The sequence below is a fragment of the Carcharodon carcharias genome, chromosome 18 (assembly GCF_017639515.1).
Source record: "Carcharodon carcharias isolate sCarCar2 chromosome 18, sCarCar2.pri, whole genome shotgun sequence".
NCBI lineage: Eukaryota > Metazoa > Chordata > Chondrichthyes > Lamniformes > Lamnidae > Carcharodon > Carcharodon carcharias.
In genome coordinates, this window is record NC_054484.1 from 79,108,832 (window position 1) to 79,130,320 (window position 21,489).

The 21,489-nt window shown below is 42.5% G+C and overlaps 1 protein-coding gene across 1 annotated transcript in view; it reads left to right on the forward strand.

Moving 5' to 3' along the window:
• Nucleotides 1-2,511: 2,511 nt before the first annotated feature.
• The window catches only part of LOC121290466, a 32,313-nt gene continuing 13,335 nt past the window's right edge, over nucleotides 2,512-21,489 (forward strand). Inside the window, exons 1-8 of the mRNA XM_041210904.1 lie at nucleotides 2,512-2,787; nucleotides 3,452-3,848; nucleotides 4,521-4,751; nucleotides 7,791-7,862; nucleotides 10,324-10,383; nucleotides 15,624-15,893; nucleotides 17,613-17,716; nucleotides 20,186-21,167. Of these exons, the coding sequence (XP_041066838.1) occupies nucleotides 3,524-3,848; nucleotides 4,521-4,751; nucleotides 7,791-7,862; nucleotides 10,324-10,383; nucleotides 15,624-15,893; nucleotides 17,613-17,716; nucleotides 20,186-21,167 (2,044 nt within the window). The 5' untranslated portion in view covers nucleotides 2,512-2,787; nucleotides 3,452-3,523. The remainder of the gene's footprint in view (nucleotides 2,788-3,451; nucleotides 3,849-4,520; nucleotides 4,752-7,790; nucleotides 7,863-10,323; nucleotides 10,384-15,623; nucleotides 15,894-17,612; nucleotides 17,717-20,185; nucleotides 21,168-21,489) is intronic.

Here is a 21,489-nt window from a genome sequence, read left to right on the forward strand (position 1 = left end):
GCAACCAAGAGATGGGAAGGTAGTTCAACAATTTGGTGGATTTGTGAACTACCTAATCAAGTTTTTGTCCAATCTGTCATCAGAGTGTGAACCTCGATGTGAGCTCACTGCAAAGGATGTTCAGTGATATTGGGGCACAGAACAAAAAACAGCTTTTGCTCACATCTCAGTTGAAGTGAACAGGGCTCACTACCTCATCATCTGGACATTTCTGGCACAATCCTGCCTGACTTTGGACTGGATTGTGAAGGAAAATGAGGAAATAAGCTCAAGGTCTCTTTTTCCAAAGAGATTATGATGATTGTTAATCTCCATTCTTAGAGATCTCCCCCAAACCAGAAAAAAATATCTCCTTTGATTTCTTCCAGCTTAATTTTAGCAAGAATCAGAGCAGCATTCCGAGGAGCAGCCTGACTCCATCTCTACATGCCACCTGGTCTGTGCCATCATGTCAATCACCACTCAGAGGGATGTCATTAAGTGAGTCTGAAGGAACATCACAGGGTGACAACCAGGGCACCATGAAGCAGGAGGACCTGGGAATGGAAGATGAGGAACATCTGAGTTACATTAGAAATTTGAGGAATAACTGCCCTATGGAGCCCAGATGGAAAATGATACAAGAGCACATACAGGCTACAAAGACACTTTCAACAGATGTGCTACAGATGGTGGATAACTTGGAAGAATCCACTAGCCCATATCTATAACACTTGGACTTTGTAAGAGTAACTAGTCAATGCTCACTGTTGCAGTGACTTCCAAAGTTTGCACGTCTGAATACAGAAATCTGGAAGCTCCTGTTTAATCTGTCCTCCTCATCCACAGGCTGTGAAAAAAAAACTGCAGGGCTACAAGTAAAAGGGGCAAGATTGGGACTAGGTGAGTTGCTCTTCCAGAGAGTCAGCACAGACACAATGGGCAGAATTTCCTCCTTCTGTGCTATAACCTTCTATGATTCTGTACAGGTGGGTAACCCACATTGGAATCCATGTCAGTGTTAGAAGTTGCAGTACTTAATTGCCAGTACCCACTAAACACAACGTTGAAAGTTAGGACTGCTGGATTCAAATGTAAGTGAATTTGGCACAGTGAGTCTCAATTACTATAAAGCAACTTCTCTGGCATTGAAATTTTTATTTTACCAGTGTGGAGTCTCATTTCTTCAGAGTGTAATTATTGTTGGAGATTTGAGATTTAAAAAAAAATTCTCCTGTGTCACCAATCTTTTAATTTGATTTTTCTTTCCCTCTATTTTGCTTTCAACATATAATTTCACAATGAATTGAATCCACTTTATACTTTCTGGTTTATACTCTACATATCTTATTGAGGGTTTTTCAGTTTATTGGATGAAGAGACAGACGGTTGATTGCTCTGCTCACACATATCACAAATCCCTAATAGTGAGCACGTGCAGGATCAGACACCCAGTGATAATAAGTTTCCAGTCAAAAGCCCATAAAAAAACCTGTGGGCAGTGTAAGTGTAATAAACAGCCAGCACTGTTTCTTCACGGGACAGCTGGAAGCCAGGAATCTGCTGAGTCCGAGTCAGACGACGAGCCTCTGGACTTGTTTTTGCTTCAGTTGCTGGAGCTGCAAAGACAAGTTCGGGAACATCAGGAAGGGCTGTCTGCTGCACTTCTCAGATTGTAAAGCACAATGGAGAAGTCTGTCTGTCTTAAGTCTGAGCTGATAGCGCTGGCATGCCAACACTCCAAGATCAACAGTGGCAGGATGGCAGTTGGCATGAAGGCCTTGGTCCAGGACATTGGTCCTGTACTGCTGCAGGAGCTGAACTCCATCGCTAAAGCAATTGCAGGCATCCATCACTGTCAACGCGTGAGGGGGTGGGGCATCTCAAACTCGTTCCAGCTGCCCTTTCCTCTCAAGGAGTCAGCCAGGGGCTCTCAGGCACCCATAGGGAGCAGGATCAGCAGGTACCAGCCCCAGGCCATCCACCCAGGTGACTCTGGGATTGTCCGGCCCATTCAATTCCCCCTTTCTGTGAGTCCCACACCTCCAGCTCCGCAGGCCTGAGAGGGAGGGAGTGCTAGCAAAATCCAAAACGTTTCAAGGCAATGCAGATGATTTTGGAGCATGTGGCAGTCCAGGAGAGTTCGGCAAATATACACATGTGAAGTTAGCTAATTCATATCAGTCACGTTAACAAAAAGACACTTCAATATTACACGGATGTCATCAATGGCACTGTCTACTGGAGAGCGGAAAAGAGAGTGCAGGGAAGAAAGAAAAGGGAGGGAAGGGAAGAAGGGAGAGTGGGAGGGGTGAGGAAGGGAAGAAGGGTTGAGGAAGGGAGGACAGAAGGCCAGAGTGGAAAAAGGGGAGGGGTAGGGGAGAGAAGGGTAAGGGTTGGGGGAAAGGAAATGGGAAGGGAGGAGTGAAGGCAGATATGAGTGGATACGGGTGGGGTGAGAGGGGTATATGAGGAAAGGGAAAGGAGGAAGTGACCAAGAAGAATAGAGAAACGAAGTAAACAAGGAGGGGCAAGGGGAAAGGAAGAGGCAATAGAAAGTGGGGAGGAGGAAAAGCAGCCTCTAAGGAAATCCTTGAGTGCATATTGTTCTGGGTTTGTGCATTAATGAATGAGCTCACAGAGGACTTTCCAAAAGCTGAATGCTTTCCATTGGTTGAACGAAAATACAGACAGGAGGAAAAGGGAGAACTGCTCGAAACTGGGAATAGTCCTTCCCCTTTCATTTGAAGAATGTAGTAGCTTCTCCCCGAGTTCTTTCAGTTTCGTCTTTGAACCTTTCCATTTGCAGTAAGTACCCCTTATAATCCGAATTTAAACCGAAAAGTTAGCTATTACCAATTGTCGCTTCTACCAAATGTCGGCGGTTTGCGACCAATTGTTTGTTAAAGAATGAAGCCTCGTATATTACAATTAAATTAGAACCGCTGTAGATAGCAGAGAGAAATAAACCCACAAGGAATAAGGGCAGATATGAAAACTTGGTGCTGAAGAATATTAACGTTGTATTTATTTATTAGAGACGATTTCCGCCATAGTACAGAAGAAGCACTATTAAAAATTCACGGGATTAAAAAGATAATCGCCGAGGTCCTTCAGCGAAACTGAAAGTGATGAAAAACAAACTTAACGGCCGGGATTTTCTGCCCCTGTTTGCATAAAAAGCGCGAAAAGGGGAGGGGATTTCCAGCAATGAACACAGAAATGTTGAGAAAGGGGATAAAAGTGTGGTCAGAGGAGCATGCTGGTTCAATTGAAATTTTCAGGAATAAGGTGGATAGATTTTTGTAAGGTAGTGGCAGCCTTTAATCCACTTGTAGTAACCATCCTAAACTCCTTTAATATTTAGTTGGTATTGCTAACTGTACGAAAGATCCAGCACTATTACTAACGCTGTTTATATTGCTTTTATCATTTCCTTACCTGATGGATTTACCTTTCTACTTCCCTCCAGTTTATCAACCTGCTTTATAAAACAGATAATCGATTGCCTTGGATTTGTGGTGTGACCAAGTTTTTTTAAAAAATGCCCCAGTTTCTTAAAGCTGTAGGAAAAAGGCTGGAGAAATTAGGAAGGCAAAACTTGGACAAGTTATTTGAAGATGTGCATGCAGGATTATTAGAGGATAAAACATCACAAGGCAGTGATCACCAAGGTGATGTGGACAAGTTTCAATCAAAACGGATAGGAAGAAAACTGGAGATAATTGGAAGGCGTAACCTGGAACAGTTGGCTAAAGACTTTGTGGCAGATACGAATGTGACTGAATTGCTTAACGGTGGGCTTGAAAGTGATGATAACATGTCAGATTGTTGCCAGAGTGAACTTACTTCACCAGAGGTGGCAGCTGGTGGGTATTTTTCATTCATTACACTTGTCAATCAAAATTCAACAATGAAAGGAGTTGCTGAGAAATGTAGGATGTAAACATTTTTGGAATCCTTTCAAAAGTTGTTCCACTTTGGGGAGGGGTCTTTTCAGAAATCAGGAACACACAGCCCACTGGCAGATGAAATTCTTGAATCTCTTATTAGTTCTTTGAAGGTCCAGGTGATGACTTGGGTCCCCAAGGTGGACTCCGTTAACACTGTTCCACTATTCCACCAAGACAATCCAATGTAAGGACCAAGGGAAATGCCCAACCTCTAGGATCCCAATTTGCCTGCTGGCAACTGGCATTTGACACAGATGTCTGCATCTAGGGCTGACTGAGGTCCCTCTCTAAAACCAGGATCCCTGGAAACTGGAGACCATGATGAGCACTTATGTGCCTGGCCTGATTCATCAGTCTCCTGACTCATTCCTGACAGATTAATGGTAGGAACATGAGTGTGTCAGTAAGCTCTCAAATTTTCAGGGCCTTCATATTTTTCAAGCATAGTTCATAATGTGAATCATTGCTTCTTTGGCACAAAATATAGCAGTTGGTAAAACCTCCTCATTGGAGTAGTGAATGGCATCAACTTTACAATGACTTATTTATTGCTTATTGAATCTGACGTAAGGCTTTACTTATTGGCAGAAACTCAAAATGAAAACGTGATGGATGAACTCAAGATAAAACTTCAAAATGTATTTCAGCATGGAAAGGTCCCATTTTATGTCCGGACAGTGACTGTTTGTGGCTACAGGACCGCTGGGAAAACGACTCTGCTGCGGAAATTACTTAATGAATCATTTCGGGAGGATGAGCCCATAACAGACGGAATACGGATTGGACAGATAGATATTAAAAACTGGGAAAAAAAGCTAGGTAAATATATGGTCAGATCGAGTCTATGGTAGTTTTAAATTCATGCTTTAATCAGACTAAAGCAGAATGGAAGATAGGATATCACAATGCAATAATTTGATAAATTATTCAGTAGTTATAATACTGAGAAGCAAAGGAGTGGGCTAGAAACTGACGTATTTAGAACTGTGGGTGAAAAGTTATTTTTAATTGCATGCCATTTTCTTGTGGTAATGTGCTATTGCCTTTTTGTGGCAACTCTGTGAACAAGATTCACCTCCTTACCAGCATTACCACTATAAGTGTGATGGAACATGACTTCCTCCCACCTGGCTGTTGTGCTGTTGACCCTGGTGAAGTCCCCAAGTCATGGGAACATTGAGAGTGAACTAGAGCCCTAAAATGCTGAGGCCAACAATGTGAGAGAATTACTATTTGAAAGAGTTCTTAACTATACCTATACATGTTAATCAAGCTTTCTTGCAATAATGTATTCAAACCAATTCCCAAAATAAGAACATAAGAAATGGGAGCAGGAAAAGACCATATGGCCCCTTGAGCCTGCTCTGCCATTCAATATCATGGCTGATCTGACCTTGATCTTAACCGTACTTGCTGACTTGTTCCCCATAACCCTTGACTCTCCTATAGATCAGAAATCTCATCCTTAAGTATATTCAATGACTCAGCCTCCACTGCTTTCTGAGCTAAAGAATTCCAAAGATTGTGAGAGAAGAAATTCTTTCTCATCATCATCTTAATTGGGTGATCCTTTATTCTGAAACTATGGGCTGGATTTTACCAGCCCTCTAGGGATGGGCTGGGAGGCAGATGGGCTCCATAAAATGGTGAAGGAGGGTGTAGGGCGGAGTGGCTGTGGCCTTCCTGCTGTTGCTGACATTTTACCAACGACAGGTGGACCCTCTGCCACTGGGAAAGACTGTCTGATGATCACTGACTGCCTCCCTGCAGAATCGGGGGAGCAGTGCATTCCTAAATTGACATTCCGTGATCCATTAAGGATCTCCCTGGCTGCAGTGGCCTACCTGAGCGGCAACATCACCCCACCCTCAAAAATCACTAACCCCACTCACCTTGTTCCAGGGATGGCTTCAGTCACTTTGCCTGTCCGATGGGTACAGTCCCAGCAATCCGGATGGCATAGCTGAGACTGAAGTGCTGCATGCCCTCCCATTGGCTGGCAACTCTTGGAGGTGAGCTCTCCTCCCTTAACATCTGAACGTAGGAATTAGGAGCTGGAGTAGGCCACTTGGCCCCTCGAGCCTGCTCTGCCATTCAATAAGATCATGGCTGATCTGAATGTAACCTCAACCCCACATTCCCCCCTACCCCTGATAACCTTTCACACCTTGTTAATCAAGTGTCTATCTAGCTCTGCTTTAAAGATATTCAAAGACTCTGCTTCCACCACCTTTTGAGGAAGAGCGTTCCAATGATTCACAACCCTATAGGAAAAAAAAATTTCTCATCTCTGCCTTAAATGAGTGACCCCTTATTTTTAAAGAGTGACCCCTAGTCCTAGATTCTCCTGCAAAAGGAAACATCCTCTCCACATCAAACCTGTCAGGACCCCCTCAGGATCTTAAAAGTTTCAATTAAGTCACCTCTTACTCTTCTAAATTCCAGTGGATACAAGCCTAACCTGTCAATCCTTTCCTCATAAGACAACCTGCCTATTCCTGGTATTAGTCTAGTAAACCTTACCTGAATAGAAACCCCAGTAGCAACTAATTAGTTGCTGGATGGGCCCAAAATGTGGCTGGGATTTTCCCAAACAGCCGAGGCAGGATTGCTCCTGGCATGCAGACCGGTCGTTAGGGCCCCAATGGCGAGAAACATCCTTTCAGCTTGTCAAGACCCCTGAGATCCATATACATTTCAATAAAATAATCTCTCATTCTTCTAAACTCCAATGAGTATAAGCCCAACCTGTTCAACCTTTCTTTATAATACAACCCCTTCATCTCAGGAATCAGCCATGTGAATCTTCTATGAACAGCTTCCAATGCAAGTACCTGTATATCCCTCCATAAAGAAGTAGAACCAAACAGTATGCAATACTCTAGGTAAGGTCTCACCGAAGCTCTGTGCAGTTGCAGCAAGATTCCTTACTTTTATACTCCATGCCCATTGCAATAAAGACCAACACTTTCTTTGCCTTCCTTACCGCATGCTAATATTGTGTACTTCATGTAGGAGGACACTTGAGTCCTTCTGTACTGCAGCATTTTGTAGTCTCTCTCCATTTATATAGTATTTTGCTTTTCTATCCTTCCTGCCAAAGTGGATAACCTCACATTTTCCCACATTATACACCATTTGTTTCAAGAAGGCACCTTCTCAAGGGCAATTAGGAATGGGCAATAAATGCTGACCTAGCCAGTGAAGTCCACATCCCTTGAATGAATAAAAAAATCTGCTAAATGTTTGCCCATTTGTTTACCCTATCCATATCCTTTTGCAGACTCTTTGTGTCCTCCTCCTTGCATTCTCACCTATCTTTGTATCATCCACAAATTTGGCTACAGTACACTTGGTAATAATGTTATTGGCACTTTCTCTTGACACACAGGCATGTTCAAAATAGGGAGCAAATAATCATCAAATTAAATATGGTTCTTCTCAACTGTTCTAACAGATCTTCAGACTTGAAGTAAAAACAGAAAATGCTGGAAAGAAGAGTGGCTCTTTTGTAAAGATATGTTAACATTTGTGCGAAGGCCTTCCTGATGGCCTTGCACTTGAAACATCACCCATCTTTTTTTCTTTACAGATGCTGATTGACCTGTTGTGCATTTCCATACACTGCTCTTCCATCTCAAATTTAGATTTCCAACGTTTGCAGCATTTTTCTCTTTGTTTCTTATTGAACATTATTAATTTCATGTAGCTTTATTCTACCTCAAGCAATATTTCATTTTCTGCTGCTTCATTCAGGTATATATATCATGGAAGAAAATGATGTGATCTGGCAGTGTAATATTCTAAACATGTCATTAATCATTTTCAAAACTCATCTCTCTTTTCTCTCATGTAAAGATAATCCAAGCGATGATTTAACGACTGCAATTGCATCCTGTGTTTTAAATTCTGATAAACAACCACTTGAAGGTGAGTACCTTTGGATTTTAAGAGCTATGAAAAGTGATTTTAATGGAAAAATGTTTAAATATAAATACTGTTATTGATTATGTTATTGTGTCATTGTCCTTAAGGCAATTTGAACCTGATTCTAAATTGTTTGCAACTCGTACATATCCTGATCTTGCACTTATTTCCTTACTGATGTTCTATTCTTAAAGCTTCCAGTTCTCTGTCTCTCACCCACTGTTGCTGAAGAAGTTATTAGGATAAGAGCTGAAGCTTGAATTTATTTTTAAATGACACCAATCATCACTATAAAGATGTGTGACTTTCCCACATGATGCACCCAAGCAATGATAAAACAGGGCAATAACCATCAATAATAATACTAAACTCCATGATCTATTTAAAGATAGACATAGGGCAGAATTTTGCCCTTGGATGGCGGGCGGGCCCCAATTAAGGCCTGCCCAGCAGCCTTCGGACAGGAAGTGCAATACGCTTCCTGGGCGGGGAGGGGGTGGGGAGGGATTCCCCATCTGTCAAAGTGTGCTCTTTCGTGCATGTGCGTGAAAGAGCGGACTGCTCCCTGAGGCAAAGTCCTATCTCAGAGAAATTAGTGACATGTAAAAAAAGTCAAAAAATAGAAAAATTTTAAAATTATTAACATGTCCCCCTCATGCGACAATGTCAAACGAGATGGGACATGTTAATAAAAATGACATAAACTTTATTAGACTTTGTAAAAACGGACATGAAACATCCCGCCAGTGGATGACGTTTCATGCTTTATCAGAAGCCTGCTGGAGCTCCTGGCCTGCCCACCAGCCTTAAGGTTGGACGGACAGGCCTTTAATTATCTTAATTAGCCTGTCAATGTCCTCATTTAGCCATTGACAGGTTGGCGGGTGGACAGCTGAGTTTGCTGTCTGCCCACCTTCCTAAATATTTAAAGGGTCCTCCCAACGTCATCCCGCTTCATTTTCCCGTCGGCGAGTGGGCCCTGCCCTCAAATCGCCGATGGGAAAATTCCGTCCATAAGCTCCAAACCTTTCTACGTCCTAGAGCAACATTCTCGGAATAAAAATGAAGTAATAGTACTTACTGCCCAAAACACAATTCTGATTACTTCAGCCTTTAACATCAATATCACTAAGGAAGCATTATTGACAAACTATGAACTGTCAAGGGACACATTAAGAAATTGACAGCAAAAGGAGGTTATTTGCTTAAAGTCTATGGAGCTAATGTGTTTATTTGTACCTGTTAGATTAGTGTACATTGGCGGTGGATCCCTGCAATAGTGGCCTCAGAGACTTGAGCCCTACTATACAATTCAGCTCATCTTGGTGTACTGTCTAATGCATCCAGTATGGCAACCTGCCCACAAAATGCATATTTAGCTCTCCAACACCTAATAATTTATTTAAATTAACAAGTTTCTCCATAAGGCAGTTGGGGCACCTGGGTCTTGTTCCAGACATTAACTGGCTCTGACGAAGGGTCACAGCACTGTAAGCCAACTTCCTTTCTCCACAGGTGTTGATCTTTCCAGGTTTTTCTGTTTCTATTACTGATAACACTCAGCTTGATGAGCACAAAAACAGCACATAATCAATAGTTGAATTAAACATTGCACTTAGTTAGTATATTGAATCTAGAGCTACCAATATTCTGTGGGATTTTGAGCTTTTGCAGATGTGCTCATAATAAAAGAAAGGCAATCATTATGACTAAGAATCCTTCCAATTTGCTTAGCAGTTACATATTATTTAATGTTTCAACTTAAATCTCCTTTTTTATTAGGCCAAATCCAATTTCAACGGAATAAAGCCAGCTGTCTGTAGAATTTGATGAACAGTGTTAACCACAATAGTAATTTCTGATTGGTTTTATTTCTGAGGCTTTGGTACCGTCAGGAAACAGGATAAGAGGTTAGAGAGGTTATTAAGTAGGTTGAGAAAAATAATGAGCAGAAAAGCAGTAGAGCTCTTCAGTTTTATCATTGCTGTGCAGTGTAATTTGTGCAATATAAGGTGTGTTACATAAGATAAGAGCCTGACCGCAAGTTTGAATGAGATTTGCTCTTTTGTTCACATGTCCCCAAGTGTGCAAGAGCCAGTATAGAACTTTGTGTTATTCATTCTTGGAATATGAGCTTCACTGGCAAGGCCAGCAGTTATTGCCCATCCCTAGTTGCCGTTGAGAAGGTGGTGGTTGTTTTCTTGAACCACTGAGTCCATGTGGTGTAGGTACACCCACAGTGCTGTAAGGGAGGGAGTTCCAGGATTTTAACCAGCGACAGTAAAGGAGCGGTGGTATTTATCCAAGTCAGGATGTTGTGAAACTTAGAGGGAAATTTTCAAGTGATTGTTTTTCTTTGCATCTGCTGCCCTTGTCCTTCTAGGTGAACAAATTTGGGACAAGTTGTATGAAAATAGAAATGTGGATTATACTTGTGAGTCACAAACTATTTCTAAACTTCTAGGAATGCTTACAAGGCAAAGTGACACTGGTTCAAGTGAAGAACAAAAGGATGTCGATAAAGGTACATTTTTTTGGCTTATTTTTAAAAGATCTGTGTAATGTTCCCGAAATCACAAAAGCAAGATATCAGGCTGCAAGCTGGAATAACTGAGATACACTTATAGAAAGCTTTATCCGTTAAAAATAAAAGGCTGAAACATCCTCAAAGTTAGTTACACCATTTTACTTAAAGAAATGTGTACCCATTAATGGCCTGTAGTGGAAATTGCACGTGATTTTCCTGAGCCTGGGCATTTACATGTTCATTGGTGTAAAACGTGCACGAGGGGTGTGAGCAGCTGAACACTGCACACCCTCCAAAAGGACAGTTCAGCCTGCACTCTTCAACAATAGACTGAGGACAAATGCATGAGAGAACAACAGTGCTTGACTCTTTCACTTCACTCTTCAATAACTTCACTGCATATCACAGCAATATCTTTTATGCGACATTAATATTTGAACCCAGACAGCAGCTAGGCATGCCACCGAGTGAGGGAAAAAGGAGATGGAGCTCTGTGATTCAGACCTGGAAGAAATCAAAGACAGGTTGCACGTGTTTCTGGGTGTTCGTTGCCACCAAGCTACATAAAATGGGATTCATGTTCCCTGGAGAGAATTCACACTGGACTGATTGGTGCCATTAGCCATTGGAGCGATTGGGGTGGTGCGGGGAGTGGGTGGGGAAGGGGTAGGCTTTGTCTCCCAAAAGCCATTTATAGGACTGATCCTCTTCCCTGAAGAAATCAGGAAAGGCCGAACATTAGAGGATGAAAACATCATGGCTGCTTTGTGCATCTCGGGTGTTGATATGCAAGGTGTCCAAATTGTAGTCACACACTAACTGGATGTCGAGGGAGTAGAATCCCTTCTTGCTTGTGTTGCTGAGTAAGTGTTCTGCTGGCCCTCAAAGAAATGAATGCTCCTTAGACTTTGGGGAAGGATGCAACCCCATAACATATTGTGACCCCATTTCGTTGTCACTTTTCCATATTGGTAAAGCTTATCATGGAGGCTGCTGTGCTGTAAAGGACAGCAGTGCTCAGACAAATACACATGTTTCCTGGCTGTGGAGCAGTACTTTCCTGACTCCCTGGAAATGACTCTTTGCCATGGAAGTTGAGGGCAGTGTTCACTTTTAGAGCCACTGGGAGACCATTGTGGGTAATAAATGAAATAAATTCAGAAAGTCACAGAGCTGCACTATTGCTTGGTTGTTGAAACACCCCCTTATGCAGAGGAGAATGGAATAACAACAGAAAATGCCGGAAAAACTCAGCAGATCTGGCAGCATCTGCGGAGAGAGAGAGTCAATGTTTCGAGTCTGTGTGTCTCAGAGCTGATGAGAGGTAGAAATGTGATGGAATTTATACTGTTTAAGATGGGGTGGAACAGGTGGAGCAAAATAGAAGGTCAGGGATATGTGAGAGATTTGACAAAGATGTCATGTATACAAGACAAAGGGAGTATTAACGGTAGTGTTAAAGGAGGTGCTGATAGTGGCATAAAGATAACATGGCAGAATGTGTTAATAGCAGAACAAGGGTCACTGCCGTGTGAAAACAAACCACAAAAACAAGTGACAGATGGCCCTGTGGAGGGGGTGAGTTCAGTGTTTGGGGGGAAAAAAGGATTAAAAAGGGGGTCAAAACGGAGGAGAGAGTTCATGGTCTGAAGTTGTTCATCTTAATGTTCAGAAGAATGTAGAGTGCCTAATTGGAAGATGAGATGCTGTTCCTTCAGTTTGTGTTGGGCTTCACTGGAACATTGCAGCAGGCCAAGGAAAGACATGTGGGCATGAGAGCAAGATGCAACAAGAAGGTCTGGGTCATGCTCGCGGATTGATTGAAGGTGTTCTGCAAATGGGTCACCCAGTCTTTTCTTTTATTCATGAGATGTGGGCATCGCTGGCTAGGGCAGAATTTATTGCCCATCCCCACTCGCCCTTGAGAAAGTGGTGGTGAGTTGCCTCCTTGAACTGCTGCAGTCCATGTGGTGTAGGTACACCCACAGTGCTGATTGAGAGGGAGTTTCAGGATTTTGACCCAGCAACATTGAAGGAACAGTGATACATTTCCAAGTCAGGATGGTGAGTGACTTGGAGGGGAACTTCCAGGTGTTCCCATGTGTCTGTTGTCCTTGTGTTTACTCTCCCCAGTGTACAGGAGACCACATTGGGAGCAGCAATACAATTGACCAAATTTAAGGAGGTGCAAGTGAAGTCCGCTTCATCTGAAAAGAGTGTGTGGGGCCTTGGACCGTGAGGAGGGAGGAGGTAAAGGGGAAGTTGTTGCATCTTCTGCATTTGCATGGGAAGGTGCCATAGGCAGGGGCTAAGGAGTTGGGAGTGATGGCGAAGTGGTGTCATGGAGGAATGGCCCCTACAGAATGCTGACAGAGTGGGTGAGGGCAAGGTGTGTTCGGTGGTGGCATCATGCTGGAGTTGGCGGAAATGGCGGAGAATATCCTTTGAATGCGGAAGTGGTGAGGTGAAAAGTAAGGACGAGAGGGAACTGTCATGGTTCTGGGAGGGAGGGGAAGCTGTGAGGGCAGAGTTGCGGGAGATTGGTTGGACACAGTAGATGCCCTGTCAACCGCAGTGGTGGGGAGCCATCAGTTCAGGAAAAATGAAGACATGTCAGAAGCAACATTTTGGAAGGTAGCATCATTGGAACAGATGTGTCGGAGGCGGAGGAACTTGGAGAATGGAATGGAGCCCTTACAGGAAGCAGGAAGGTAGCTGTGGGAGCCATTAGGTTTGTAATGAATATTGGTGGACAGTCTGTCACCAGAAATGAAGACAGAGAGGACAGTCTATGAGCAGAAATGGAGACAGAGAGGGCAGTCAATCAGTAGAAATGGAAGCAGCAAGACAGTCCTTTCTCAGAATGGTCCTGATTTAGCCTTCACTGCCTCTGTACTGCCCTCTTAGATGGGGATGGGAGAGGGTAGCACTACCTGGCGGGTGCACCCATCCTCCTTGTAAGATACTTGACTTTCCATTTCTACATCCTGTGCTGCTGCTCATCCTCCTCCATGATAATATTATAGAGTGGTACACTCAGAGAAAACCATACCTGACTGCTGAGATATACTGCCTGCAGGTGGGTGAGGCTTGACAATCTTCTGTTGGGCTGACTCCGCCAGAGGCATTCAGAAGCAAGTGCAAGCCTTTGGAGATAAAAATGGATGAAAAGAAAACAGGAATTAGGGGTAAGGTTGCAGATTGGATTAAGAAGTGAGGACAGAGAAAGTAGGAGATAAGGGCATTTTCTCAGAATGATTGGAGGTAGTAAGGAGTGTCCCATGAGGTTCTGTTCTCTATATTTACAGTAATGACTAGGATATAGGGCTAGAAGAAGTAGTCCTAGATTTGTACATGATACTAATCAAGGAGGTATCAGAGGGGAATTTTAACTCCTTCTCCCTTCAGAAACAGAGTGGAGCAAGGGTGAGAATCATTCGGTGCTTTCGCTGCTTGGAAACTGACATGTACCTGCTTGAATGGGAAGTGTTTGAGATGTCTACGTAGTTCAGTTAGACGCTTCATAAATATATTCAAATCAAGGTCCAATTAATCAATTAGGGCCTGTGATGTAATTTTAACAGTCTGCTGACAGGGATGTCTACTGTAAACACAGGGAACACTCTAACCTGCAGACCAGAAACATAGGTCCTGAAAGGTAAGTTTAAATAAAAACTCCCCAAGCCCCACAATGAAAATCTGGGCCTCAGCAGGTAGTCAGGATTTTCATCTGAGTGGGATACATTAAAATCCACCCTCTTTACCCTTCAGGAAAACAAAATTGACTTTCCAATAGAAAAAGGACATGGAGACTTGTCCATGTATTTTGAGATGAAATGTTATGACCCACTAAACATTTTCAATACATAATGTATAGTCAGGAAATCTGCTATCTTCAGTTGAATATAAAAGAGTTTGAAATGATTAAATTAAATATGATCAAAATTTTATTTACTGCAAATTTCAAAGTTGTACAACATCTGTAATCCCAAATGTGAATAGTTTCCACTGTACTTCGCAACACATATTATTGATTTATGCATAATCTGTGGAGAGAAAGAGAGTTAACATTTCAGGTCAATGACCTTTCATCAGAACTTCCCATCATCAACTTGAAACTGAATGCCCTCCCCCATGTTGAGTTTGGTGGTGGGGGTGCATTTAATCGGATGGTGGGTGGGGACCCCACCACTTTCCCGCCTCCACCCTGATTCAGCTCATGTTGGGAAGGCCCCTGGACGGCCTTCCTGCCCTGCCACCAATTGAGGCACTTAAGTGGGCAATTAATGCTGATTTAAGAGCCTCATCCTGCTATTGCTGGAACTCATCCAGCGGTTTGCTTGCAGGCTCCCAGGTTGTTCCTCGTTCAAAGGCACTCAGTACCTGATTGTGGGCCCTGACATCTGGATGGAGAGGGGCTGCTAAGGCCCCCCCACTGTTGCCCTTGCTGTTGAACCCCCCTGTGCCTTGGCTGGTTGTCGTAGGTGGCGCTGCTGATTGGTTGGCAGCCCTCAGGTGAGACATCCACCCCAGTGTCTTTTATCCTGTTGCTGGTCTGCCAAGTGCCCAAGTGACACAAGATACTGTGGGCCTTTCAGAAAAGAGGTGAAACGGGGCTCTCCAGCCAGCATTCTGACCAGCGGCCATGACCCCCGTGGCCTCCATAAGATTCCATCCGTTAACTCTGATTCTCACCGTAATTGTGACTTGACTGCTGAGCATTTCCAGCATTTTCTGGTTTTATTTCAGATTTCCAGCATCCACAGTATTTTGCTTTGGTATCGAATTATGCATCCTATTTCATCATTTGGCAACACCATGTGCTTTCCACAGTTGATTGAGTTAGCACCTCAATTTTTCTTCAATTGGAAGATGTGCACGCTTCAGCTTTTCACTCAAAATTAACTTAATAAAACGGGCTAATGGCTCAGCGGAGTTTTCAACTATAAGCAGAAAGGAGATGTAGCTTCCAAAGCTGGATTTTGGTTCCTCAAGTCAAATTAGGCCAAGTTTCAACTTTAACAAAATCTATGCTATTACCTTTGATAAAAACATTCTTTCCAGATAAGTCCAGAGACACTGTCTGACTTGTTGCGTGTTTTCCAGTAATTTCTATTTTTATTCCCAATTTCCAGTATTTGCAGTATTTTGCTTTTGTCTCCCATTAAGTACATTGTCCAGGAATATCTGCAGGGAAGAACGCACAAAATAACTACAATTGTTATTTTTCTTTCTAGCAGGTGCTGCCATGAATGAAGCTTTTACCAATGAGATATTGATGAAATTGAAAGAAACCAGCAAAGTCCCAGAGGAGTTCTCAGTATTTAGGTACTATGACTTTGGAGGACACGTGGAATATCAACAGATGCACATGCCCTTTTTACCTAACAATGCTGTCTACTTATTGGTCATTAACCTAAACCTACAATTAAACGACACATTACCAGCAAAGGAAAGGCCGCTTAGAGGACAAAGAGTAATAGACACCTGTGGATTTACCGTGCAAGGTACGCTATAGTGACATACTTCCTGTAATTGTTACAATTTATTGCCAGTAATAATGCGTAATGTTTTCATCCTTTTTGTTCCAAGTTTAACGAAAATGCTATATTGATTAAAAATAGAAATTCACTGTTTCTCTTCTTTGAGTAGTTTGTTATTTGCCTTTAAACATTAGGGGTCTAATTTTCCCGGGGTTGGTTGGGGGTTGGGGGCTGAGGGGGGGCACCAGTGGTGTGGGGTGGCTATTCTGAATGTGAAATGGGTTCTTCTGGTTAAATGTTTCTGATGTAAGGTTACCATTACCAGGAATTGCCTTAGCACTCCTCCCATTGTGTAGGACAACTTTAGTGGTGACTTCATTTCATCTGTAAATAGGGTTGACACCAAAATTTCACCAGAGTTAAAGTCGTGAATCAGGAGAAGTCATGACAAAATTCATGATGTGTGCTCCTTGCAGTAAACATTTGGTTCTACTTTGCACATTCAAATGACAGGAAACCACTTAAGCAAAACCTTCACCCTAACTGTGAATAAATGGAATTGCTAAAACCTATTCAATTTTTTCTCAAAGTTCTCTGGAAAAAAAAAATGGTGTTTTGCAGAATAGGATCAATGCAGACAATGATAAACCTTCATTCTGCAATGTCGCTGGTCCATTAAAATCAACGAGTGAGTCCATAATAGTAAATACAATGTTGATCTCACTTTCCCCAGAGGTGGTGATCTCTCAGCTCATTACAAGAAATACAGTTGAATGATATGTCATTTCCCCAAACCACTAACAGGACCATGGGAGGTTAATTTAACTTTACATACATATCATTACTTGGCTGATGTTTTATTTTGCTACAAGCAGAATTTTAAAAAAATGTACCGCTCAAAAGTTTCTGGGCTCCTCAACACATTTCACTCAATCTCATGCCTCAACATCTGGCTGAGTTTTCACCCTCAGACATTTTTCTTAGGTTGGAAGATTTGCAATTTTGCCCATCGCCTATACCTAAATACAATCAATATATAAAATAAAACCAATAGCATTACTATAACTCGGGGTATCTCACATTCTCTCCCAAGCTCCCCTCTCAAATATTTATCAGGTAACTTATCCAATTCTCTCTTCAATCTACTGATATAACAGTTCCTACTGCGTCCCTGGACAGTCTGTTCCAAATATTCTCCGCTCTTGGATAAAGCACTTAAATCTGAACTCTCTTTTTCCTCTGTTCTTTAAGTATTAGGATACGCCTTACTGCATTCATATGAATTTCCTTTGCTAATTTTAGAGGAGTGTTAACTAATTAAAAATAAACATACAACTTTTTTTAAACTTAAAGGAACTTAATATCAGTGGATTAATCCTTTCATTACTAATATAATACAGTGGGCTGAATTTTATGGGAAGGGTGGGGTTAGGGGCCTGCTCGTAGTCCAAGAGCGTCCACTGTTGAGTACTGGTGCTGCTGGAACTACTCAAGCTGTCGGCTGATCTGATTGGCTGGAAGCTCTCGAGGGCAGGAATTCCTCACACTGAAGGGTGGAAGTCCCACCATCTCATTTTTTAGGCTGCCAGCAGCGTGTTATTGCTGTGGGGGAGCCCCTTATTCAAATCGGGCAGTTCGTGACCGATTTTGTTAAGGAGAGTGGAGGGGGCGAGCAATATGTGGATAAGGTTTTTTATTGCATTGAGAATTATTAATTCAAATGTACAATACATCTAATTTTAGAATACCTTGACTACTGGATCAGGTGTATTTGCTCCCTCTGCAGAGATAGTAAGACTACCTGCCATGTCGTTCTGGTTGGGACTTTTGCCAATGACTGCAGAAATGTAAGTATTAGTTTTTATGCACCATTGTTGAATTGAATTCCTCAGATCTTCCATTTATGCATTTGCCAGGACTCTGTGGGTGACAGGGGTCTTGCCCACTGAATGGAGTACCACGTTGCTTTTCTCCGGGAGACTCAACATCATTTAATTCAGCAGCATTGGGCGTCCCATCCAGTTAAGACAACAGTAGGGTGGAAATCCTGCCCCCAAAAGCGACAGGCCAGGCAGAGGCCAGGAGCTCTGCAGCACCGGCAGTACCACCAGGAGCAGTGGCCACAGTTGGTACTACAGTGAGGCCTTGATCAGGAATCACCAGTGGATTCCTGGAGAGGTGAGTGTGGGAGGGATGGGGGTCATTGGGGAGGGGAGGTCAGAAGCAAGGGCAGGGTGTGGCTCCATGCAGACAGCCCCTGCTTCACACCCCCCCGCCCCCCGCCCCCCCAAGCCCAATGCTAGGTTTCTAACTTGGACATCGAGTGCTCATGAACAAGGGCCCATACCTGTTGGCAAATCAAATAGGGTTTGCTGGGCCACCTCTCTGGATGGCGAGTCCCCCACTCACTGTTGGTTGAATACCAGCAACAATAGCAGGAGGCCCTCAGGTGATCGGTTCAGGCTCTCGATTGGCCTCTGGACTTCCCGTCCTCGATTTAATGGTAGGGAGGCGGGAAGTTAGCAAAATTTCCATGCTGCACCTTCTTGCCTGATCACACAAACCCCCAGCCTCCAAACTCACCCAGGGAGGGAGAGGGGTGCGGGTGGGACAGTGCATTAAATTTTGCCCATGATTTATGGAACGAATGAGCTAGAATGGCCTTTCTTGTTGTATGGCTTCTTTTCTTATCAACTCATGAGATTGAGGAGAAAAAGTATGTGAAAGTAGAGGCTGTGGGTGGAACTTAATGCAGTCCCTGAGATTAGTGAGTTTGGTGGTAGGAGCATTGAAATGAGGGGGAACCTCACAGCCTTTCTGCCTCTGCCTCAATTAAGCCCTCATCGCCAATTGAGGTACTTAAGTAGGTGATTAATACAGCAGGCCTTCCCGAAAAGAGGAGGCACAGGGGTATCGCTGGCTTTCCAGCCGTCGGATGAGACTGCCGTCGCCTCCATTAAATATCATCCACCCTGTCAGTCTGTCAATCTGTAGTGGTAGGATAATATGAAGATGTGAAGATCTAGCACATTATCTGTGCAGAGACAGTGTGAAGCCCCTGGTCAGTCCACTAATATTGTCTGGTAAAGGTGGCATCCATGTGAATGAGAAGAAAAGGGAGGGAAAACTCGCCCCAGAGAAACTGCAACTCCACAAGGTAGATCTGGACATTTACTTTGGAGGACTTAATGCTTCTAGTACCTTGTCTGAAGGAGGAAGGGGTAACAGGAGACAACAGGGAGATTTTGGCCTTTACAGAAAGGTAGAGAAACTTAGAGGAACACAAAAAGCATACCAAGAATAGTTAAAAATCAAGAGAGAAAAGGGATGGACAAACTTAAAACAATCACGATCACTAGACAGAAGGTACCGGAAAAACTATTGGAGCTAAAGGCTGAGAAGTCCCCTGGACCTGATGGCTTGCATCCTGGGGTCTTAAAGAAGGTGCATGCATTGATTGTAATTTTCCAAAATTCTCTGGATACTGGAAAGCCCCAGGATGTTAAAGTATGTTATCACCCAATAGTAGTAATTTCCATGTTTTCCCCATGGTAGGTTGCCCCAACTCCCAGTTATACATGTCTTTTCATTTGAGTGTGTTGTGTACATCTTGTACATGTCACTGCCAGTTATTCCCTGGCAGCAATCACTGTGAGGGAACTTCCTAATGGAACCATTTCGTCAGCAGTTTTCCCCATTTTTCAAGCTGTGTATCTCATCTCACAACTTCATTGAAATAAGAATTCAGTGGAGAGAAGATTCATCCCTGTGCCCCTCTACTCCAAAATGCTATATTATGGCGCACATTCTCCGCTGCATCATTCCTCCAAAAACACATTTACAATTTGATGGAATTCAGTGCTATCCAGTATTGTTACTTGGCTTTGTGTTTTGTACATTTTTGGCAGAGGAAGCATTGGGAGTACAAATGGTGGTGTTTTTGATTGATTCATAATTTAGTTCTTTGTTTAAGAAAATAGTCATTTGGTTTGGATGGTTGAATAGAGTATCCCAATTAATAGTTGAGATGAATATAAGGGATGCCTTTAAGGGTAAGCTAAATAGCACATGTGGGAGAAAGAAAGGATATGCGAAAAGAGTTAGATGAAGTTGTGATGAGTCTCATAGAGAAGTAACACTGGCATAGAGTCATTCAAGCCAAATGGCCTGTTTCTGTGCTGTAAATTCTATGTAAATTTGGCCCTGTTTCAAAAGATGGAATCTGACTTTAATTAATACTGCATAATTCTTCTGTTTTCTTTTTCATTTTATTTAAAGTAATTTGAATGTTCTTATTTTTTCATCTTTGTCCCAAGGCTGAAGAGGCTTTGAGTACAATATATAGTTACCTTCAAAAATATTTCCCAGCCGGTGTACTTTATAATCAGAAATTCGCTGTTGACAATTCTGTTGACCATGACCAGGGAACTGGATACAGCAAGCTACGTTCAGCCATTGAGAATCTTTCTAGACAGGTTGCATTTGAAGACAACATTGTTTTGTGTCGTGCAAAATTGTACTACCATATTCTCCATTGTACTGAGAAATACCTGCTGTGTTCAGATCTGTATTTACCATGGTATGAGATAATGGGCAGTCCCCAAGGTGTAGAGGTGAGCAGTGCTGACAAGAAGCATCAAGTACAGACTGCACTGCAAGTCTTGAACTACATGAAATTTGCGTACTATTCTGACCCGATCTTGGTCTTGGATCCTCAGTGGCTTATTGATCTCATGGCTGCTTTGATTCCAGTCAACTGTATGCCACCACCAAAGATACAAACTGCACCATTTCCAATTCAGCGTGAGTGGATGAAACTAGTCAACACTGGAAAATTTTCTGAAAACCTCCTGCAATATATTTGGTCAAATGAAGCACTAAAGCTTAAGGATGAGTTACTTGACATTATGAAAAGCCTAAAATTAGTTCTGCATGCCAATCCAGAGTCCAAGTGTTACCATCTTTGGTTCAAACGTAAACAAAAGGAGATTTTTCTGTGCTTTTATCAGGACCAAGTTATCATGCCCTTCTGGAAAGATGTTTTTAATGAATTGATACCCTTATTTCAAAAGGAATGGCCCTACATTGAATCGCTCGATGCTATGTTTGTTCTACTCGAAAAGAAAAAGAATGCTGATTACAAAATACATCTGGAGTTGAGACATGATAAAGTACTTCTGGTGAACAAAAATGAGTTTGAACACGATGATTTTGTTTATAAAGTTGGTTCTATTGTGGCGCATATGCAACAGCAATACCCTACACTATGTTTGTTTGTGGATGGTAAACCCTACAAAGGTGAGAGACAATAAATTAGTACGATCTCCATAATATGCATCAATATCAGGAAAATTGTGAAGTAAGTATTTTGTATTTGAATGCTAAGGACCATTTCATAATTTGTAGGCACAAAATCATTAGGTATTTATCATTTCACCAAGGAAATTAAAAATGATTTTTAGCATTTGTACATATCAAGGTGAAGGAATTAAGTGGTGAAGAATGGAACCATCTTTTTACTTCTATTTATTCCCCTGACGCATTTGAATCAGACCATCGTCCGAATGGAGACACTACAGGACACCACCCCCTTTAAGAATTTTTGCTACTGTAACTTCCT